This window comes from Aegilops tauschii, chromosome 1 (assembly GCF_002575655.3).
Source record: "Aegilops tauschii subsp. strangulata cultivar AL8/78 chromosome 1, Aet v6.0, whole genome shotgun sequence".
NCBI lineage: Eukaryota > Viridiplantae > Streptophyta > Magnoliopsida > Poales > Poaceae > Aegilops > Aegilops tauschii.
In genome coordinates this window covers 92,155,596-92,176,384 of record NC_053035.3, presented here as the reverse complement: position 1 = coordinate 92,176,384, position 20,789 = coordinate 92,155,596, and the positions used below count along the sequence as shown (strand labels likewise).

The window sequence follows — 20,789 nt, the reverse complement described above, 5'->3', positions numbered from 1 at the left end:
CCGCCTTCGTGACTCGATATGGTTCATACGAGTACACCGTCATGTCTTTCGGTTTAACCAATACTCCAGCCACCTTCTCTCGTCTGATGAACTATATATTCATGGATTACCTCCACAAGTTCGTTGTGGTTTATCTGGATGATATCCTGGTATTTTCCAAGAACGAAGAAGAACATGCTGAACATCTTCGACTTGTGCTGGAAAAGCTACGAGAGCATCAACTATATGCCAAGTTCTCCAAATGTGAATTCTGGCTACCGGAAGTAACCTATCTTGGGCATGTCATCTCTAAGGATGGTATTGCCGTCAACCCTGAACGAGTCCAGGCTATCCTTGATTGGACTCCTCCCAAGAACGTTAAGCAAGTCAGAAGTTTTCTCGGTCTCGCCAGCTATTGCCGTCGATTCGTCGAGAACTTCTCCAAGATCGCCAGGCCTCTGACTAGCCTGTTGCATAAGGGCGTCAAGTTTCAATGGACAGACAAATGTCAGGAAAGTTTCCAGGCACTCAAAGACAAGTTGACTTCTGCCCCAGTTCTAGCTCCACCTGATACTAAGAAGGACTTCGTCATTTACTACGACGCTTCCCGTCAAGGATTAGGCTGTGTCCTAATGCAAGACCGCAAAGTGATTGCTTATGCCTCTCGGCAATTGCGCCCTCACGAAGAGAACTACCCAGTTCACGACCTCGAACTTGCTGCTGTCATTCACGCCCTCCACGTTGTTACCCAGGGTTCCCTCAATACCCTAGTTGCTAAACCAGATCTCGTGGACAGCATCAAAAGTCTACAGAAGTATGACTCTGAAGCCCACAAGATTAAGCGCTACCTCGCAGAAGGAAAGCCCTAATTCTTCACTATTGCTGAAGATGGCACCTTATACTTCAAGGGCCGCCTAGTGGTGCCATGTGCAGAGAAAAACCTGGATATGACACAGGAAGTTATGAGAGAAGCTCATGATATGCCTCTATGTATCCATCCTGGTAGTACAAAGATGTACCAAGACATCCGTCAGAGATTCTGGTGGTCTAATATGAAGCAAGACATTGCTCGTTATGTTGCTGAGTGTGACGTTTGCCATCGTATCAAAGCAGAACATCAAAGACCTGCTGGAACTCTGCAACCTATCTGTATTCCTGAATGGAAATGGGACCATGTTGAGATGGACTTCATCACTGGATTTCCCAAATCACAGAAAGGTAATGATGCTATTCTTGTCGTCATTGACCGGCTTTCCAAAGTTGCACATTTCCAGGCGGTCAAAGAAACGATCACTGCTAGTCAGCTGGCAACGCTCTATATGTCCAGGATTGTTTCACTCCACGGTATTCCATTAGTTATCAGCTCAGACCGTGGCAGCTTATTCACTTCAAGATTCTGGGCAAGTTTCCAAGAAGCTATGGGAACTCATCTGTCATTCAGTACTGCGTTTCATCCTCAGTCGCAAGGGCAAGTTGAACGCGTCAACCAAGTTCTCGAAGACATGCTTCGAGCTTGTGTTATTTCCTTCGGCAAGAAATGGGAGGAATCTCTCCCGTATGCTGAGTTCTCCTTTAATAATAGCTATCAAGCTAGTCTGAAGATGGCCCCCTTCGAAGTGTTATATGGACGAAAGTGCCGAACCCCTCTGAACTGGTCAGAAACTGGGGAACGTCCACTCTTCGGTCCGGATATTATCCAACATGCCGAAGAACAAGTCCGCATTATCCGTGAGAATCTCAAGACTGCTCAGTCACGTCAGAAGAGTCAGTATGACCGTCATCATAAAGACATGGTCTATCAACCTGGCGAAAAGGCTTATCTTCGAGTCACACTTATGAAGGGTGCTCACCGCTTCGGGATCAAGGGCAAACTAGCTCCTCGCTATATTGGCCCATTCACTATTCTCGAAAGGCGTGGAAAAGTGGCATACCAACTGGAGCTACCGCCGAACCTTTCTCAGGTTCACGATGTGTTCCATGTGTCACAGCTCCGCCGTTGCTTCAAGGACCCAATCCGAGCTGTGGATCATGAAGTGCTCGAATTGCAGCAGGACCTCTCCTATAAGGAGCACCCGGTCCGCATTCTCGACCAAGCTGAACGCCGCACACTTCAGAAGGCGATCAAGTTCCTCAAAGTCCAGTGGTCGCACCATTCTGAAAATGAAGCCACTTGGGAACGCGAGGATCGCCTGCGTGATGAATACCCCGCATTGTTTCCTTCTACCTCCTAAATCTCGGGACGAGATTTCTTGTAGTGGAGGAGTTTTGTAACGCCCGGGTAATCAAGCTACAGTAATCCCACGCTAATGGTGCCACGTCACCACGGTTACTGTTGCTAATCTACCGTTAGGTCCAACCGTTTCAAAGTTCAAATTTAAATTAATGTCGACAATAAAAGTTTTTCAAAATTTAAAACAAAAATGTTCGGGAGATGCCAAATAAGGCATAGTTAATTATGGTGTAGTAAACACATTTTTATAAAATGCCTAAATAATTTAAATTGAAATAAAACAGAAAATAAAATAAATAAAAGAAAAGAAAATACAAAAGAGAAAACAAACAAAAAAAGAAAGGAGAAACCCCCCCCCCCACTAGACCCTGGCCCAACTGGGCCAACCCCCAGGGCCCAGCCGGCCGGCCCACCCCGCCCCCACTCCCTTATCCACTCCTCCCCACTCCCCCCAGTACCCACCGACACTCCCCCCCCCCCACGAAATATCCCCTCCCCTCTCCCCCGATTCGATCGGGATCGAGGAGGAGGCCATCGCCCGTCGCGTTCGACCCCGCCGCCCCTGGACCTCTGCGCCGCCGCCCGGATCGTCGTCGCCCGGAGTCGCCTCGCCTCCTCCCCTGCGTCGCCTCGTCCCCGTCCCCCACCCCGAGCACCGCTGCCCCGTACCCTACGCCCCGCGGTGAGGCTCTGCCTTCCTCCGCTTCCCCCGCTCACCGCCGCTATTGCCCGTCCGCATCAGCCGCGCGCCGGCCTCGCCCTGCCGCCGGCGCTCCTCTCCGCCCCTGCTCCTGCGTTTGGCCGCCCCGCGACCGCACCTCCTCCCGCAGCTCCGCCCGGCCTCGCCCCGTTCTGCCCCGTCGCGCACACCCGCACCTGGCCGCCGGCCCGCGCACCCGCGGCCCCCTCCTTCGCTCTGGCCGCCGAGGCCTGCGCCCGTCGTGGCCTCACCCCGGCCGCCCCCTGTCCCGCCGCTGCTGCTCCGCTCCTCCCGCGCGCCCACGGCCGCGCCTCCTCTGTCCCTTGCCCTGGCCGACGCCTTCCTCCGCTCCCGCCGACGCCAGGGACCAGTCGGGCTGCAGCGCCCCGTCGCCACGGTGGCCTCGCCCCTCTGCGCCACCTCCGGCGGCTGGCAGCGCACCACCGCGGCCTCGCCCCGCTCCGACCATGGCCACGCTGTGGCTACTGGCCTCCCCTGTTCCGGTGCCCTCCCTGGTCCGCTTGCACCTGGGCGAGCGCCCGTTCGGGCCGGGCGTTGCGCCCGTTGCCCGCACCCGCAGCGCCCAAATCGGGTGCGCCCCGCGGGCCAGTGCCCGTTCGGGCTGTGCCCGATAGCCCAGCCCCCTGAACGTCTAAAAAAAGAATTAAAAAATATATATATAAATAAAACAAATAATAAAAATAAATTTAATTATTTAACTAAATTAATTAAGTTAATTAATCTTGTTTAAATTAATCTAATTAGTTAGTTAATTTGATTAAACAGTAGTTAATTAGCTAACAGCCCCTGACAGGTGGGACCCACCTGTCAGGTTGACCAGGTCAACGGTCAACGTTGACTGCTGATGTCAGCATGACATCATGCTGATGTCATAAATCCAAATTTCGAATTAAATTAAATAATTAATTAAATTCCAGAAATTAATAAATTCTTTTGAAAATCATATCTTTTAATCCGTAACTCGGATGGAAATACTTTGTACATGAAAGTTGCTCAGAACGAAGAGACGAATCCGGATACGCAGCCCGTTCGTCCACCACACATCCCTAACCTATCGAACTCGCAACTTTCCCCCTCCGGTCCGTCTGTCCGAAAACGCGAAACATCGGGAATACTTTCCCGGATGTTCCCCCCTTCGCCGGTACCACCTACTGTCGCGTTAGGACACACCTAGCACCGCTCATTGTCATGTCACGCATCGTCATGCTTATGTTTGCATTGTATTTAATGTTTCTTCCCCTTCTTCTCTCCGGTAGACTACGAGACCGACACTGCTGCTGCCCAGTTCGACTACGGAGTTGACGACCCCTCCTACTTGCCAGAGCAACCAGGCAAGCCCCCCCTTGATCACCAGATATCGCCTATTCTTCTCTATACTGCTTGCATTAGAGTAGTGTAGCATGTTACTGCTTTCCGTTAATCCTATACTGATGCATAGCCTGCCCTTGCTTCTACTGTTGTTACCTTTACCTGCAATCCTACCTGCTTAGTATAGGATGCTAGTTTTCCATCAGTGGCCCTACATTCTTGTCCGTCTGCTGTGCTATACTATCGGGCCGTGATCACTTGGGCGGTGATCACGGGTATATACTTATATAATATATACATGACACATGTGATGACTAAAGTCAGGTCGGCTCGTAGGAGTACCCGCAAGTGGATCTTTGTGGCGGAGCGACAGGGCAGGTTGAGACCACCTAGGCGAGAGGTGGGCCTGGCCCTGGACGGCGGCCGCGGTTACTTCGACATAACACGCTTAACGAGTTCTTGGTATTTGATCTGAGTCTGGCCATTTGGTCTATACGCACTAACCAGCTACGCGGGAACAGTTATGGGCACTCGACGTCGTGGTATCAGCCGAAGCTCTTTTTGACGTCAGCGACGGAGCGGCGCGCGCCGGATTGGACTGGAACGCCATTAGGCTAGGTCTGCTTCTGGCCGCCCTCGCAACGTGCAGGTGTGCAATGGGCCATGGGCCCAGACCCCTGCGCGCATAGGATTTAGACCGGCGTGTTGACCTCTCGTTGGAGCCTAGGTGGGGCTGCGACGTGTTGATCTTCCGAGGCCAGGCATGACCCAGAAAAGTGTGTCCGGCCAAATGGGATCGAGCGTGTTGGGTTATGTGGTGCACCCCTGCAGGGAAGTTTATCTATTCGAATAGCCGTGTCCCTCGGTAAAAGGACGACCCGGAGTTGTACCTTGACCTTATGACAACTAGAACCGGATACTGAATAAAATACACCCTTCCAAGTGCCAGATACAACCCGGTGATCGCTCTCTAACAGGGCGACGAGGAGGGGATCGCCGGGTAGGATTATGCTATGCGATGCTACTTGGAGGACTTCAATCTACTCTCTTCTACATGCTGCAAGATGGAGATGGCCAGAAGCGTAGTCTTCGACAGGACTAGCTATCCCCCTCTTATTCTGGCATTCTGCAGTTCAGTCCACTGATATGGCCCTTTACACATATACCCATGCATATGTAGTGTAGCTCCTTGCTTGCGAGTACTTTGGATGAGTACTCACGGTTGCTTCTCTCCCTCTTTTCCCCTTTCCCTTTTACCTGGTTGTCGCAACCAGATGCTGGAGTCCAGGAGCCAGACGCCACCGTCGACGAGGACTCCTACGACACTGGAGGTGCCTACTACTACGTGCAGCCCGATGACGACGACCAGGAGTAGTTAGGAGGATCCCAGGCAGGAGGCCTGCGCCTCGTTCGATCTGTATCCCAATTTGTGCTAGCCTTCTTAAAGCAAACTTGTTTAACTTATGTCTGTACTCAGATATTGTTGCTTACGCTGACTCGTCTGTGATCGAGCACTTGTATTCGAGCCCTCGAGGCCCCTGGCTTGTATTATGATGCTTGTATGACTTATTTATGTTTTAGAGTTGTGTTGTGATATCTTCCCGTGAGTTCCTGATCTTGATCGTACACATTTGCGTGCATGATTAGTGTACGGTCAAATCGGGGGCGTCACACAAGTAACATACCGATGACAAAGGGAACAACGTATGTTGTTATGCGGTTTGACCGATAAAGATCTTCATAGAATGTGTAGGAACCAATATGAGCATCTAGGTTCCGCTATTGGTTATTGACCGGAGATGAGTCCTGGTCATGCCTACATAGTTCTCGAACCTGTAGGGTCTGCACGCTTAACGCTCGATGACGATCGGTATTATGAGTTTATGTGTTTTGATGTACCGAAGGTTGTTCGGAGTCCCAGATGTGATCACGGACATGACGAGGAGTCTCGAAATGGTTGAGACATAAAGATCAATATATTGAAATGCTATGTTTGGACATCGAAATGGTTCCGGGTGAGTTCGGGCATTTACCGGAGTACCGGGAGGTTACCGGAACCCCCCTGGGAGTCTATGGGCCTTATTGGGCCTTAGTGGGAGAGAGGAGGAGGCAGCCAAGGTGGGGGCACCCCCCCCCCCCAAGCCCAATCCGAATTGGGGTGGGGGGCGGCCCCCCTTTCCTTCTCCCTCTCTCCTCCTTCCTTCCTCTCCTACTCCAACTAGGGAAGGGGGGATCCTACTCCTATCGGGAGTAGGACTCCCCCCTTGGGTGCTCCATGAGAGGGCCGTCCCTCCCCCTCCTCCACTCCTTTATATACGGGGGAGGGGGGCACCCCATAGACACACAAGTTGACAGTTGTCTTAGCCGTGTGCGGTGCCCCCTCCACAGATTTCCACCTCAGTCATATCGTTGCAGTGCTTAGGCGAAGCCCTGCGCCGGTAGCTTCATCATCACCGTCACCACGCGGTTGTGCTGACGAAACTCTCCCTCGACCTCAGCTGGATCTAGAGTTCACGGGATGTCACCGAGCTAAACGTGTGCAGATCGCGGAGGTGTTGTACCTTCGGTGCTAGGATCGGTCGGATCGTGAAGATGTACGACTACATCAACCGCGTTGTCATGACGCTTCCGCTTACGGTCTATGAGGGTACGTAGACAACACTCTCCCCTCTCGTTGTTATGCATCACCTAGATGGATCTTGCGTGTGTGTACAAATTTTTTTAAAATTACTGTGTTCCCCAACACAAGGAGGATCAAGGGATGTAAAAGGTCTGCAATGAAAAGGTAGGGTGATACAGGGTCACCCTAGTGCAGGTCATTTTTGCAATTGTTCCAGTTTCCCGGCATACCATTAAGGAGGATGGCGGTTTTGCCGTGAAGCATAGAGAGCACCATTTTGTGGGGGAACCCCTTTAAAAGAGCAGTTGAATTAGAGGTTCTCAAGCGATCAACTCAGAAGCCTTTTGGAAATCCAACTTGAAGACCATGGCGTGAGCTTTCCTTGAGTGACAGGAACCAAGAAGAACAGCAGCGTAACTTAAGCTTTTCGCAATAGACTTTCCGTTGATGAAGCTTGGATTAGATGTTTTAGCTTGTCCGTTCAGACTTTTTGCAATAGCCTTGCAGGAACAGTTCTGAAGCGAGATTGTTGTAAAGTCATTTGCGGATATAGGGGCCGAGTCTTTGGGAAGCAGGATAATAAGGGTTCAACGTTCGACGTCTAAGTTCTGGTTGTGGAAGGCATGGAAGAAAGGTGGGACGACATGTTTAATCGAGCTGTAAAATCCATGTCCAAAGCTATGAAACAGGGTCGGGGTAAGATACTTGTTAGTGAAAAGCGTTAATTTGAAACAGAACAACTCTAAGTGATCATTCAAATGATTTACTTTTTGGAACCCAGTGTTAACAACAGGCCACCTCCTATCCTACACAGTAAGGCCTTATTTGATTGCTGAGGGAGATAATTCCAGGTAAAAGGCGCCCTGGCTAGAAAATTCTTGGTAAAATGAAAGCCCCGTGGAATATTCACTTCACTATTTGGGAGAAACGAGGAGTGGGGGATAATATTTTATCTTCTTCTTTTCTTAGTATACTCTGTACTCTATCCCTTTGCAATCCATCTGGGCTGCTGCAGCTACCATTGTTGGAGAGGAAAACGAGAGATGTAGTTCTGAGGGGAGGCGGCCGTGCCCCTGCTCGTCGCTGCGCTGCCCATGGCCAAGAAAGGTGGAGGGAACAGTGGGGAGAACGGCAACGGGGGCCAACCGCCGGCGGAGGAGGAGACTTCGCTGGAGATTCAGGTGGTGCGGGGAGGCATACCGGTAGCTGGCGGCCCCAGCGTCGGTGATGGCGGAGCGGAGGAGCCGTCGACCGTTTTACGGCCTAGGAGGTGGAGGATATGTTGTTGGCCCCGTGAGGTGGAGTGACGCCATGGGCATCACCGGAGGAAAGCGATTGCGAGACAGACGGGGAGAGTTCTCCCGATGTAGGTTGTGTTCGGTTGGCATGGATTTGAAGAGGTTAGGGATTAAATCCCATACAAGTCACATCCCCCCGTGGGCAGTGGCACAACATTCCCACTCGTCAATCAAACCATCGGCACAAAGTTGTTACGCCAGCCACCTTACCAAGTACTGTACCAACCCCCACCCCGCACAGCAAGCCCCCTTCGGTCAGTGACAGCTTCAGCATTCATGGTACCTCCAGTATACTGATATGTACCGCCTTTTTGAATCCACAGTTCCTACAGCAGCTCGGCGTCATCCTGGTCACCATCGACGTCGTCAGCTTCGTTCTCGTCCTCGTCTTCAGGCGCATCCGGGTCTACTCCCTGCACAGGGGAATCGGAGCAGTCAACGTTTCTTATCTTACCGTGGAGCAAGTCTAAGAGGGAAACCAAAACATGACAGGAGCCGCTGAATGTTAGGAGATCGCACCTTCATTTGCTTCTCCAAGCGCTCCAATCCTTTCTTGGCTGCTTCATTGTGCGGGTTTATCCTGCAAAAGAAAGTTGGTTTTTCCATGAACTAGTACACAAGGCTACAAAACGTAAAACAATAGGCATGTCGAGAAGTGTTAACAAAGGTTTTCGAAACCAAAATAGGCCAATTGCCTCCCACAATTTAGTTGACACCTGATAGAGCTTCACTGCAGCCTACAAGGAGTGACGTTTCTATCTCTAGATCGGTTAAGATGCACTAGCAAACAGCTAATGGGAACTCAAAGTGATAACTAACGTACATATGTTTGTAAAGTAGTAGTAACAGCTAAAAGAGCAAGAGACCATCTTGGGTAGCTTTTGAGTAGCTGACTTGCTGGATCAGCCTTCAATGGCAAGATGGACGGAAATTGACGGAGTTGTTAATCATGACAATTCGTCTACAGAAACAATCTAGTATATGAGATAAGTCCCGGCCTTAACTACAGTGAGCATCAAATATTCTAGGACAGAAGAAGAATATTCCACAAGACATATTTCAGACATACTAATCTCTCAGTTTACCTACATTTAATCAAGCAAGTTAAATCATTTACAACCTTCCAGGTACCAATTGGCCTTGTTCAAGGTAGCAATTGACCCATTGGTGAGGCCAGGGGGAAAGACAATAAGCTCTGGGAAGAGAAATGCCCAGGACTGTAAATGGATAGAATTGAGAGGGTGGGGAAATACAGGATTCAGCATGAAGCCTTCCTACAACTTAGGGCTGCTATTCCATAGTTTCACTTCAAGAGGAAGTTTGCATACCTTAGTGCAGATTGGTAGTGGGAGAGTGCATCCGAAAGCAGACTTGTTGCTGCAAATACTTGAGCCAACTTGATATGTAGAGAATCATCGGCCCATTGTCTTAGATATCTTTCAAGTAACAAAACTGCCTCCTTATTCCGTCCTTCAGCAACATGCAAATCAGCCAATGCCAGTGCTGCTCCAAGAAATCCAGGTTCAAGACGAATAGCAGATTCATAGAACTTTCTTGCCTGGAAAATAATTGAACAACATGAATTACTTGCCAAAGGGCACAATCACAAGAAAAAAAGTATACAAAATGAAATCATAGGAAAAAAAACTTTTTGTCTTTACCTTCTCTCTCCCACTGGAACTGATAGCATGCACATCACCAACTAGCTTGAGAGCTTTTGCAGACTGATGCATAACCTTCATTGCTTCACGTGCAGTGAATAGTGCATCTTTGCATTTGGAAAGTGCTAGATAAGCACGCACCAAACCTGAGAATAATATCCATATTAAACTGCTTGTAGGTTTTGGATAAGTAACCAGAAGTATCTATGTGTAACAACCTTGATAAGAGCGAAGATCAGCCCTTAGTTCTTGAGCTCCCCTGAAGTCTGTTACTGCCAAATCTGGTCGATTCAATGAAAGATGCAGATTGCCCTTAAAGAATATAAGCAAACAGTAAGCCCACCACCTGGATAACAAAAAATAAAGATAGGATCCTAGCCATATACGAATTATGAAGTATAAGCCAACAACCGCAACAGGTTTGTTGTAAACCCGCCAAACATGCTTGTATACTTCATTGCAACATTTCCAGAATATGACAATGCAAGCGGACACTGGTACCATATTTATGTTGTATGGTCAATAACGTTATGTTTTCTTACCTTCATAATATAGCCGGTTATATGCCTATCATCAACTCGAAGGCTCTGCAAAATGTAAAACAACGTAAGGAACATTACATGGAAGGTTCGCTTCCACAAAACATATCTATATCTATAAAATGTACATACCTTTTCAGCATATGTCAAAGCTTTTCTTTCATCTTTTCTTTCCCAAAATGCTGCAAGAGCAATACATGTTTCTGGTCTTGCAGGATCAATATGCAGCATATCATGTACCAGTTTGTTTAGCTTAGTGTAGTCCGATTTTAATTTTAGGAGGATTGCATACTCATCCATATATGTCATGATGTTTGGATCAATTAACCGAGCCTGCAAAGCACCAACCGTTTTAGAGACATATATTTCCTTACAAGGAACTCGAAGCCTATACTTGTTTCTTTACCTTCTCAAAATTCATAATTGCTTCTTCATTCTTGCCTATGATGGTTTCAACCTAGAAATAAGAAGCAGAAAAATCAGGATAGACAATGAATAAAGATAATTAAATTCACACAAAAAAATGTGATGATTGTTAGGAATAAGCAACTTGTATTCCCATGAGGCCATAGGCCGATATATATACATGTACAGGTGTGGAACATATGCAGGAAACCCCTTATACAACGGGATAAATATAAAGGGGTACATGACCTATATTATAACTCTAACACCCCCCCTCAAACTCATGGTGGAGGAACAACACTGAGTTTGGAGAGATAAAAGCCATGTTGCGCTTTAGTCTGGGCCTTCGTCAGGAAATCCGCCAACTGTAACTCGGAAGGCACATACTGAAGAGTAATAACCTGATCCTGCACAGCAGCGCGCACATAGAAAGCATCAACACCAATATGCTTGGTGAGCTCATGCTTCACAGGATCGCGCGCAATGCTAATAGCACCTGTACTGTCAGATAAGAGCATAGTCGGTGTAGTGACAGAAACACCAAAATCCTGAAGTAACCACCGTAACCAAGTCACCTCTGCCGTCAAAAGAGCCATAGCTCGCAACTCAGCCTCAGCACTCGAACGGGGAACTGCAATCTGTTTCTTCGTCTTCCAGGCAATGAGAGAACCGCCAAGAAAAACACAGTAAGCAGAAAGTGAACGGCGATCAGAAGGATCACTAGCCCACGTAGCATCCGCATAGGCCTGAAGCTGTAAAGAACTGGAGCTAGGAAAGAAGAGACGGTGAGAGATCGTGCCCCGAAGATATCGGAGAACACGAAGGAGATGACTATAATGAACCGATGTGGGAGCAGAGACAAACTGACTCAGAATATGAACCGGATAAGAGATGTCCGGACGAGTGACAGCTAGATAGACAAGACTGCCAACGAGATGACGATAACGCGTCGGGTCAGGGAGAGGATCACCATCAGTAGCACGAAGGTGAACATTGAGCTCCATAGGAGTCTCAACAGTGCGCTCGTCAGAAAGAGCAGCACGAGCAAGAAGATCCTGAATATACTTTTCCTGAGATATAAAAAAGCCATCAGAGGTAGAAGAGACTTCAATCCCAAGAAAGTAGCGAAGAGGTCCAAGATCAGACATAAGAAACTGCTCACTAAGACGGGCCTTTACAAAGGCAATATACTCGGGGTCATCCCCAGTGATGACCATATCATCAACATAGAGAAGAAGAAGAGTCCGGCCACGAGGAGAAAGGTGAATAAACAATGCGGGATCATGAGCACTTGCTGAAAAACCAGCAGTAGTGACCACAGAAGCAAAACGCTCAAACCAGGCGCGAGGGGCTTGCTTAAGGCCATAGAGAGAGCGACGAAGACGACACACCATGCCATCAGGAACAGAATACCCAGGTGGTGGCTGCATGTATACCTCCTCACGCAGCTCACCATTAAGAAAGGCATTCTTAACATCAAGCTGAGATATAGTCCAGTGGCGTGCAGAGGCAACAGCAAGAAGTGTACGAATAGTGGTCATATGGGCCACAGGAGCAAACGTCTCGTCATAATCACGACCATGCTCCTGCTGAAAACCACGAGCCACGAGACGAGCTTTGTGACGCTCAAGAGAACCATCGGAGCGAGTCTTAACCTTGTAGACCCACTTACAAGTGATGGGACGGACTCCAGGAGGAAGAGAAACAAGATCCCAGGTACCAGTGCGTTCAAGAGCAGCAATCTCCTCTGCCATCGCAAACTGCCATTCAGGATGAACAACAGCCTGACGGTAAGAAGTCGGCTCAAGAACAGCAGCACCAGCGGTGGGAAATCCAAAGCGATCAATAGGCGGACGAGGACGAGAACGCAAGCCATAAGTAGGCTGAGAGGAAGAGGACGACTCATCCAAGGAAGCATCCACAGGTCGTGAACGACGAGTGTAATGCTGAGGAAGAGATGGAACAAGAGAAGGAGGAATCGCCAAGGTAGAATCAGGGGGTGGCGACGAAGAAGTCACCGGAGATGAAGGTGTAGAATCCGGTGTCATGCTAGGTGAGGAGACCGGGGAAGATGGTGGCGGCGAATCGACGAGGGGTGGAGAAGCAGAGGGAGTGGAGCGAATAGGCACAGGCGCGATGGGACTGATAGGGGAGTCAGGAAAAGTGAGGAAAGAGATATCCTCTACTAAAAAAACGAGGAAGATGGGCGTGGGTAAAAAGGACGAGACTCATCAAAAGTCACGTCTCGAGAGATACGCATCCGACGACCGACAGGATCCCAACAACGATAGCCCTTATGCTCATCACTGTAGCCTAAGAAGACACACTCAACAGACTGAGCGGTCAGTTTGGTGCGTTCGCGAGGGGCAAGAAGAACATAGCAAACACAACCAAACAAGCGGAGCATCGAATAATCGGGAGAACGATCAAACAGACGCTCAAAAGGAACACCACCCTGCAAAGCAGCAGATGGCTGAAGGTTGATGAGATAGACGGAAGTGGAGATAGCCTCGGCCCAAAAATGAGGCGGAAGAGAGGCGGCGATCATCATAGCACGAGCCGTCTCAAGAAGGTGACGATGCTTGCGCTCAGACACGCCATTCTGAGCATGAGCACCAGGACACCACGCAACATCTTAGAGATATACTCACCAGCGGAGTCAGCACGAAAAACACGAATGGGTGAAGAGAACTGAGTATGAACCATGGCAGCAAAACGCTTATAAATAGACAACACCTCACTACGTGAAGTCATGAAATAAAGCCATGTGTAACGAGAAAAATCATCGATGAAAATAATATAGTATTTATGACCACCTTTCGAAGCAAAAGGAGCCGGACCCCATACATCAAAATGGACTAAATCGAAAGGACGCTTAGACACTGACTCACTATGGGAATATGGTAACTGAATCTGCTTGCCAAGACGACAACCCTGACACTCTAAAGAGACATCTCCTGAGACAGACCCCAGAAGACCTTGACGAACTAAAGACGATAACCGAGAACCACACAGATGACCAAGTCGATGATGCCACTGCTTGAAGGAACCAGTAACAGAGGCGACAGCAGCGGAGGGACTGGCGATGGTGGTGGCAGCGGAAGGAACATGAAGCCAGTCCAACTCCCAAAGACCCTGAGAATCACGGCGGCGAGGGCCAGCCCCAACCAGAGTGTGCGTGCGACGATCCTGGACAGAACAAGAGTCAACATCAAGGATGACACGACAACCAGAATCAGTAAGTTGACCGGCAGAAAACAGATTCATGGTAAGGCGAGGAACATGAGCAACATCAGGAACAGAATAAGGAGTGGAAAGATGGCCTCTACTAGCAACAGAAAGTGGAGTACCATCAGCAGTGAAGACATGAACAGGAGAATCCAGCGAGCGAAGAGAGGACAAAGCGGAAGAATGAGAAGACATATGAAAAGAAGCTCCAGAGTCCAGAACCCATGGGAATGTACCTGACTGTGTAGAGGGCGGGTGCTCAGTGCGGGAAGCATCAGTCACAGAACCAGCAGTACCCATCGAGGAAGAACCTGAAGCCGCGAGCAGACGCTTAAGTCTCAGAATATCCTGCTCGGTCAAAGCAATGGCTGAAGCTGGCGAGGGAGATGACGAAGTCCCTGATGATCGCGCCTTGCGCAGGTGTTTCCGCTTGGTGTAGCACTGGGACTCAATATGACCATCATTGTTGCAGTAGTCACAATGTGAACGGGGGCGACCTGAGCCTCCAGAAGGAGTGGGCAAGAGCGGCGGAGCACTCGAGCGAGAATGGGGCGGTGCAGCAGGTGGAGTGGAAGAAACCCGAGTAGCGAGCACAGAGGGAACCTCCAGCAAACCAGCACCACGTAGGCGAGTCTCCTCAGCACGAATCTCTGAAAGCGCCTCCATGAGAGAAATACGGCCACGAGCAAGCAACTGAGCACGCCGGGGCTCAAACTCCTTACGGAGCCGAGACAGGATCTCGTAGACGCGATGAAACTCCAAATCGGCCTGGACAGCCTGGCGGCATGGGCAAGTACGACAACCAGCACTGCGGAGAGAATCAAGCTGGCGCCAGATGGCAGAACTCTGTGCATAAAAGTCATCAACAGTAGAGTCACCCTGCTGAAGAGCATGCTCCTGACGAACCACAGAAAGATATAAGGCATCACCAGAGGGCTCATAGCGCTGACGAAGACAGGTCCACATCTGGAAGACAGTAGGAAGACCCAGAAACTCAGAAGCAAACTGAGGCAGAACACTAGCAGTGAGAACAGCTGCAGCACGAGCCTCATCATCAAGCCACTGGGTGTAAACAGACAAAGCACCATGATACGTCTGAAGAGCCTCCTCATAAGCCAAAGCCCTCTTCATCATAGGCACGATCAGCAGCCTCATCAGCAATCTTAGCCGCATCCTTGGCGGCCTGATTAGCATCCGTAGGAAGAACCAGGGGAGTCGGCGGAGTAGGGGCCACCGGAGGAACCGGACGTGGCGGACAGCAGACCTCGCCAGAAAGAACGCCCCAGAGACGGATGCCACGCATGTGAATGCGCATGAAGCCAGCGAACTCGGTGTAGTTAGTACCATCGAAGATCACCGGACAGCGAGGGACAGCAACATAGCCCGATGCAGCAGACATTTTTTTTTGAAGAGACCCGACGGCAGGCGGAAGACCACGGGAGCGGAGTCCTGGCGGGAGGGGCGGATGACCGCGAGTCCTGGCGGGAGCTAGCGGGCGGAAGCGGCGCCTGAGAGCTGGAGCGGCGGGAGCGACCGCGGAGTCTGGCGGACGGCAGGAGCTGGCGGGCGGGAGCGGCGCCTGAGAGCGGGAACGGCGCGGCGGAAGCAAACGCGAGTCCTGGCACCTGGCGGCGGCGGGAGCGGGTCGCCGAGACGAGCGGGATCGAGGCGGGAGACCGAGGCCGGCGGCTGGACTGGCGGGAGTCCAGAGGAAGCTGTACACGGCGCGTGACGAGGAGGCCTTCAGACGAGGATGCTTCGGCCGGATCGGAGCAGGGCAGCCGTCACGACGGGATCGAGCACGAGTTGCGGCGTGCGAAAAAGAAACCCTAGAGCTCTAATACCATGTTAGGAATAAGCAACTTGTATTCCCATGAGGCCATAGGCCGATATATATACATGTACAGGTGTGGAACATATGCAGGAAACCCCTTATACAACGGGATAAATATAAAGGGGTACATGACCTATATTATAACTCTAACAATGATGAACTATGACTTCAGAAATTCTTTACATAACTGAGGAACATAGGAGCATCAAACTTACAGAAATCAAGACATACATAACAAAGAGGCATTACATGAGAGAGAATAACTTGATGATTCTACTTCAATATACAACATATACAGAAGCGCAACAATGGGAAACTTGAAGAAAGAGATAAACCTTCGCAATTTCCAGCAAGATGTGCACATTATTGGGAAATCGTTGCATTAGTTCCAGGTATATATCCAGGCCACCTAGAAAAGGTGAAAAAACAGTAAGCTTATTTATTATGATGAAGAACCTGAAGTTTTGAAAGCTGCAAATTATGCCCAACAGATTACTGAAACTGAAGTTTTGAAAGGTTGATTAACAAGCTATGCTATAGTACCAGAGTCCAGTACCAAATTAAGACACAGGATGGAGCTACATGGTGATATGTTATTAACAACGAATCATTTAACAGCACTCAATATCCTTGGCAGCCATACGAAATAATTCCTTGATCAGTTCAATAAAAATCAACTAAGCACATCTTATGCTAGAAACATCAAATGAAATCTGGAAAAAGTTCATTGCAATACCTTTATAATCATGTGAAGCAATGCAACACTGGGCCTCTACATACCGCTATTAAGAAAACAATAATTGAAGTAAATTAATTATTTGAGCCAACCATAACAAGAACAAGATGTATGATCAAATATTTGCTGAAAGAGAAACACAGTTTCTGAGGAACCAGTAACAAAAAATCACTGCAATAAGAAATACACTTTAGCTGCGGAAAGAATTATGTGGATCATTTGGTAAATTGTAAAAAATCCACCTAATCAGTTTGCATTAATGGTGTATCCTTACATTTCCCATTTAATCACACCTAATCAGTTTGCATTAATGGTGGTAAAGAAAGTAACAGAAGTGCAGGTGTACACTGTTGTGGCAGTTGTGGCAAATTCTTCGGAGTCGAAAGAAGGCCAAAGGTGTGTTCCAATTTAGTAAAGTTTAGCATGTAGACTGTTAGTGCTGCTTTGGCTTTCAATAATCAATGTGCCAAGGAGATCTAACATGCAATCACCTATTTTGTAACTTAGGGTATACAAGATTAAACGCTGTATGCCATGCAAGGTTATCTGATATCAACATAAATTCATTTCAATACATTACTTTCATTACTATTGGTGGCAATGTGACATGCCTCAAATGGTAATGTTTCAAATATGTATGAAATCCCCTGGAAACATCAGCAGCCTGCCTATATGCAACAGGAGTGCAGCATATTTCACTTACATTCCACCAACGTTGTGCATCCAAAAAATCACCTGGTGGCTTGCCTCCTCTATTTGGTGCCTACAGACGAATATAATAATCATTCCAGATTTCTAAATTTCAGCAAATAATGATTCAAAAATAAATTTTACACTGCGCAATTGGATGTTCCTTATTTCTGCATAGTTCGTATATGCAGTGCTCACACCTATATATATCAACTGTTAATAACTTATATGTACAGAAGATATGCACCAAAAGGGGGTAAACTTTGGTGCAATGATGGTTCTGTAACTATGTTCAACTATGCGAAGGTAAATAGTGGAAGTGTACGCAATTCAGAGATATCCTTGAGCAACCCATAAATAGAATACAACTTACTGCATACTCCACACGTAAAACAGAAGATGTGGGAAATTTATCAAGGTGATACTGTTTAGATCGAGACATTGAACAATAAAACATGATTAGAGAAGAAGACGTCGTATTTAGGAAATTTGACAATCAATCAGCATACAGAAAACTAGCATAACGGATATTTATCTGTTCTCACTAAAATTAAACTATTCATCTAGAGAGACCGTGCTTCCTTTTGAGATCTTAAGCAAAAGAAATGGACACTTACTTGTGCAAATAGTAAAGAGAACTCCTTTGAAGAAAGCCCCATTTCAGCCAAAGCTGCAATAGCCTCAAATACATAAGGGCATTGCCTAGCAGAAAAGAATAAAGATGTCGAAAACAACTTGTCAAATTACATCATGAAGGACTAACCATATGAGGCAATGCGATAGAACAGGAAATATCACTATCAATTTATGCCTATGACCTCCTCCCTCTGATTCATAATATAATTAGTTTAGGACAATGACACAGTCATCAAAGTAACACTTTGACCATAAATGATTAAAAAATATGTCGTTACAACAGATGTAATTCAGTAATTACATGTTATAAAAAAATCATGAAAAATCTAGTAATATCAATACTATATTGAACATTTTGGTAATATTTTGTATAATGATGGTCAAGCCGAAAAAAACATTTGACTGACAGAACCTCTAAAGCAGCTTATATTATGCATCAGAGGGACTATAAAGTTGCAGAATTCGGGATCATAGAAAACAAATCATTTGATTTGTTGTACCTCAAACACTCTTTATAACATATGGCAGCCGCACGATTATTTCTGGATATTCGATAAAGCTTGCCTAACATCAGATTCATTTTTAGATTTCTCATTTTAGAAGGAATCCCTTCCATCTGCAGAAAACATGTAGATCAAACTCTGCATCATTTGTCATTGTCAAAAGAACAAACCACATCTAGATCAAAACCATCCTACATATATTTAAAGGTTTCGTATTTTCAAATATTGACCAACACTTATGAGCATAAAAAATGTTTGCTAAATTTAGCAAACATTAACACAGACTCACAAAGAAAGAAAAGCCCGAACCTCTTGGAGTGCTTCACGATACTCATGTAAAGCAGAATGGCAAATAGCTATTTTAGACTTCACCTACAACAGTAGAGCAAAATTGCACTGAGTTATTTGCTAGGGTTGTATAGAATAAAATACCAATGCAAGAAACACCAGAATGGTCTACTGAGCTGTTCACACCTCATTTTCATTGAATGGCATAACATTTGAAGAATTTGGAGAAGGTGACCGGCCGGTAGTGGAAATTGAGATTCTGGCAGTACTTGTTGCTTGTCTGGGGATACTTTTGCTACATTGCATAGCTTGCTTGTAGGCATTCTATAATGATCAAAAAGCGAAAATAAGAAACTTAAATTTCAACAGTAAGCAGCAAACTGTCACATGCATGCTCAGCTTTCCGACACAATAAAGCTCCTCATAGCATTCTAAATTTCTAATAAACCATGGTTTCTCAGCAATATTACCAGTGCCCTCCGAAATTCTTTCTCCCCATACAACGCATCACCGTGCAGGACCTGCAGTACAGCACACAACATTTCAGGCACGAGATGTGAAAATTGCGGTATCTAGGCAATAGGAATGGGCATTCGGCAGCGCAACATTGTGTAAGAGTAGGCCCGAGCTAGCATCAACTTCCCGTGCAGAGCTACAAAGGGCAACTTACCAAGCTTTCTGCCTTCATGGATATGCTGGCCTCATTATTTGCGCCACCAGAAGACACGAGAAAGCATCCCTGCAAGTCATGAAAAATTATTATTGCTACCTGAAAACCTCTGTACAGAAGGAAAATCTAACGAGGAACAAGTCCTAGGCCAGACTCTGCAAAATTGTGTGAGAGTAGCCCCCCTTTTGCTATCGCAACCTTTAACCTTTTGGGACGCAGGATTGTTTTTTTCAATTCCTAGGCCAGCAGGCCAGCTCGCTCCCTAGCTCAACTACCTAGCCACCGACGAGCAGCCCGCGCACGCGCGCCACATGCAACGGAGCAGTTGATCCGGGGCAAAACCCTAGAGGTTCGGAATGGGGGAGAAGGCGCAGGGGTTACGTACGAGCGTCTGGGCGGAGTCGAAGATGCCGGCGTCGAGGAGGGCCGCCATCGAATCCCGCGCCGCCTCCATCTCCGGCAGGCGGTCCGATCCGGCGCGGCGCGCTGTCCGCGAGGGTTTGCCGGTGGAATTTTGAATTGGGATTTCGCTGCTCGGTTCGATTGGAGAAGCGTCACTGCCTTTCCTCACTGTTCAGTACACCGGAGAAACGAGAGGGAGAGTAGAAGAAGGGGGTTCGGAATGGGCTCCACGCGGGCTTGTGCGGCCCAGTTGGGCCCGCTTCGAAATTCAGGCGAGTGGCGGGCAATATTTTCCGTTTGGAGAAAATCTAGCGCGAGCGTAGTCGTTTCGCTCGAATAGTACCAGACCGCTAACCGAGCGCCGACGTCACCGGCATATATACGTGCCGCTCGTCCGATGAATCGGCCGGGCGTGGTGGTGCGCGCCTATGACTTCAGCTTCGGAGGGCTAGAGTTGGCATCAATGTGGTTTGGGTCTGTCGGGGGCCGCACACGCACAACCCACCAGGAAATTATCGCGTTCTCTGATTTCAATATCACAGGCCGATCTTTCCCTCCCTTATCGTCTCTAGAGAGACGTCTAGGGAATACAATGTCGATTCGGCATTGTTGCGTGTGCTGTGGGGGACACTCCCAGCCGTAACCCGCCTGGGCGGTTCCATATCTATTAGTCCCTCCGTTCCATAACGAAGTGCGTGTGAATATTTTAAGAAGTCAAATTTTACTAACTTTGACTAAGTTTGTAGAGCTCCCGCAAAAAAAATTGTAGAGAGAAATGTATAAGTCTAGAATACCAAATACATTGGGAAACTCTTCCCCTCAGCCGGCTGATCCGTGGTGGACACCCGCCAGATGCGATGTTGTCGGATCGGATTCAATTGAATGGCTGTTTGGTGCTTTCTCATGGTCCCACGCCCTCTCTCTCTCCGAAAACATCAGCAAGTAACAGTGCATCCTTATCCTCACAATCGACTGCTCATCCTGTCTCCTAGCACGTGCTATCCATCTCAAGCTCCTAGCCATGGCAATACGACTGCTCCT

At 48.0% G+C, this 20,789-nt stretch overlaps 1 protein-coding gene across 1 annotated transcript; it reads right to left on the bottom strand.

Moving 5' to 3' along the window:
* Positions 1–8,225: 8,225 nt before the first annotated feature.
* LOC109760615 (anaphase-promoting complex subunit 7) lies at positions 8,226–19,950 on the bottom strand. Its single transcript, XM_020319428.4, has 18 exons — positions 19,732–19,950; positions 19,347–19,415; positions 19,147–19,197; positions 18,863–19,000; positions 18,698–18,760; positions 18,386–18,501; positions 17,867–17,951; positions 17,263–17,322; positions 16,560–16,605; positions 16,159–16,232; positions 10,763–10,813; positions 10,489–10,689; positions 10,360–10,404; positions 10,036–10,129; positions 9,818–9,963; positions 9,485–9,714; positions 8,676–8,736; positions 8,226–8,569 (listed from the first exon to the last, which is right to left on the bottom strand). The coding sequence occupies exons 1-18, from the start codon at positions 19,798–19,800 to the stop codon at positions 8,483–8,485; spliced, it is 1,686 nt and encodes a 561-aa protein (XP_020175017.1). The 5' UTR covers positions 19,801–19,950; the 3' UTR covers positions 8,226–8,482.
* Positions 19,951–20,789: the final 839 nt, after the last annotated feature.

What these genes read in the sequence shown, in the direction of transcription:
- LOC109760615 (XM_020319428.4), bottom strand. Translation starts at nt 19,800, where the DNA reads ATGGAGGCGGCGCGGGATTCGATGGCGGCCCTCCTCGACGCCGGCATC. An exon ending in CCATGAAGGCAGAAAGCTTG is followed by an intron (nt 19,198 to 19,346) that starts GTAAGTTGCCCT and finishes GCTGTACTGCAG; the next exon opens with GTCCTGCACGGTGATGCGTT. An exon ending in GTTCCAGTGGGAGAGAGAAG is followed by an intron (nt 9,715 to 9,817) that starts GTAAAGACAAAA and finishes ATTATTTTCCAG; the next exon opens with GCAAGAAAGTTCTATGAATC.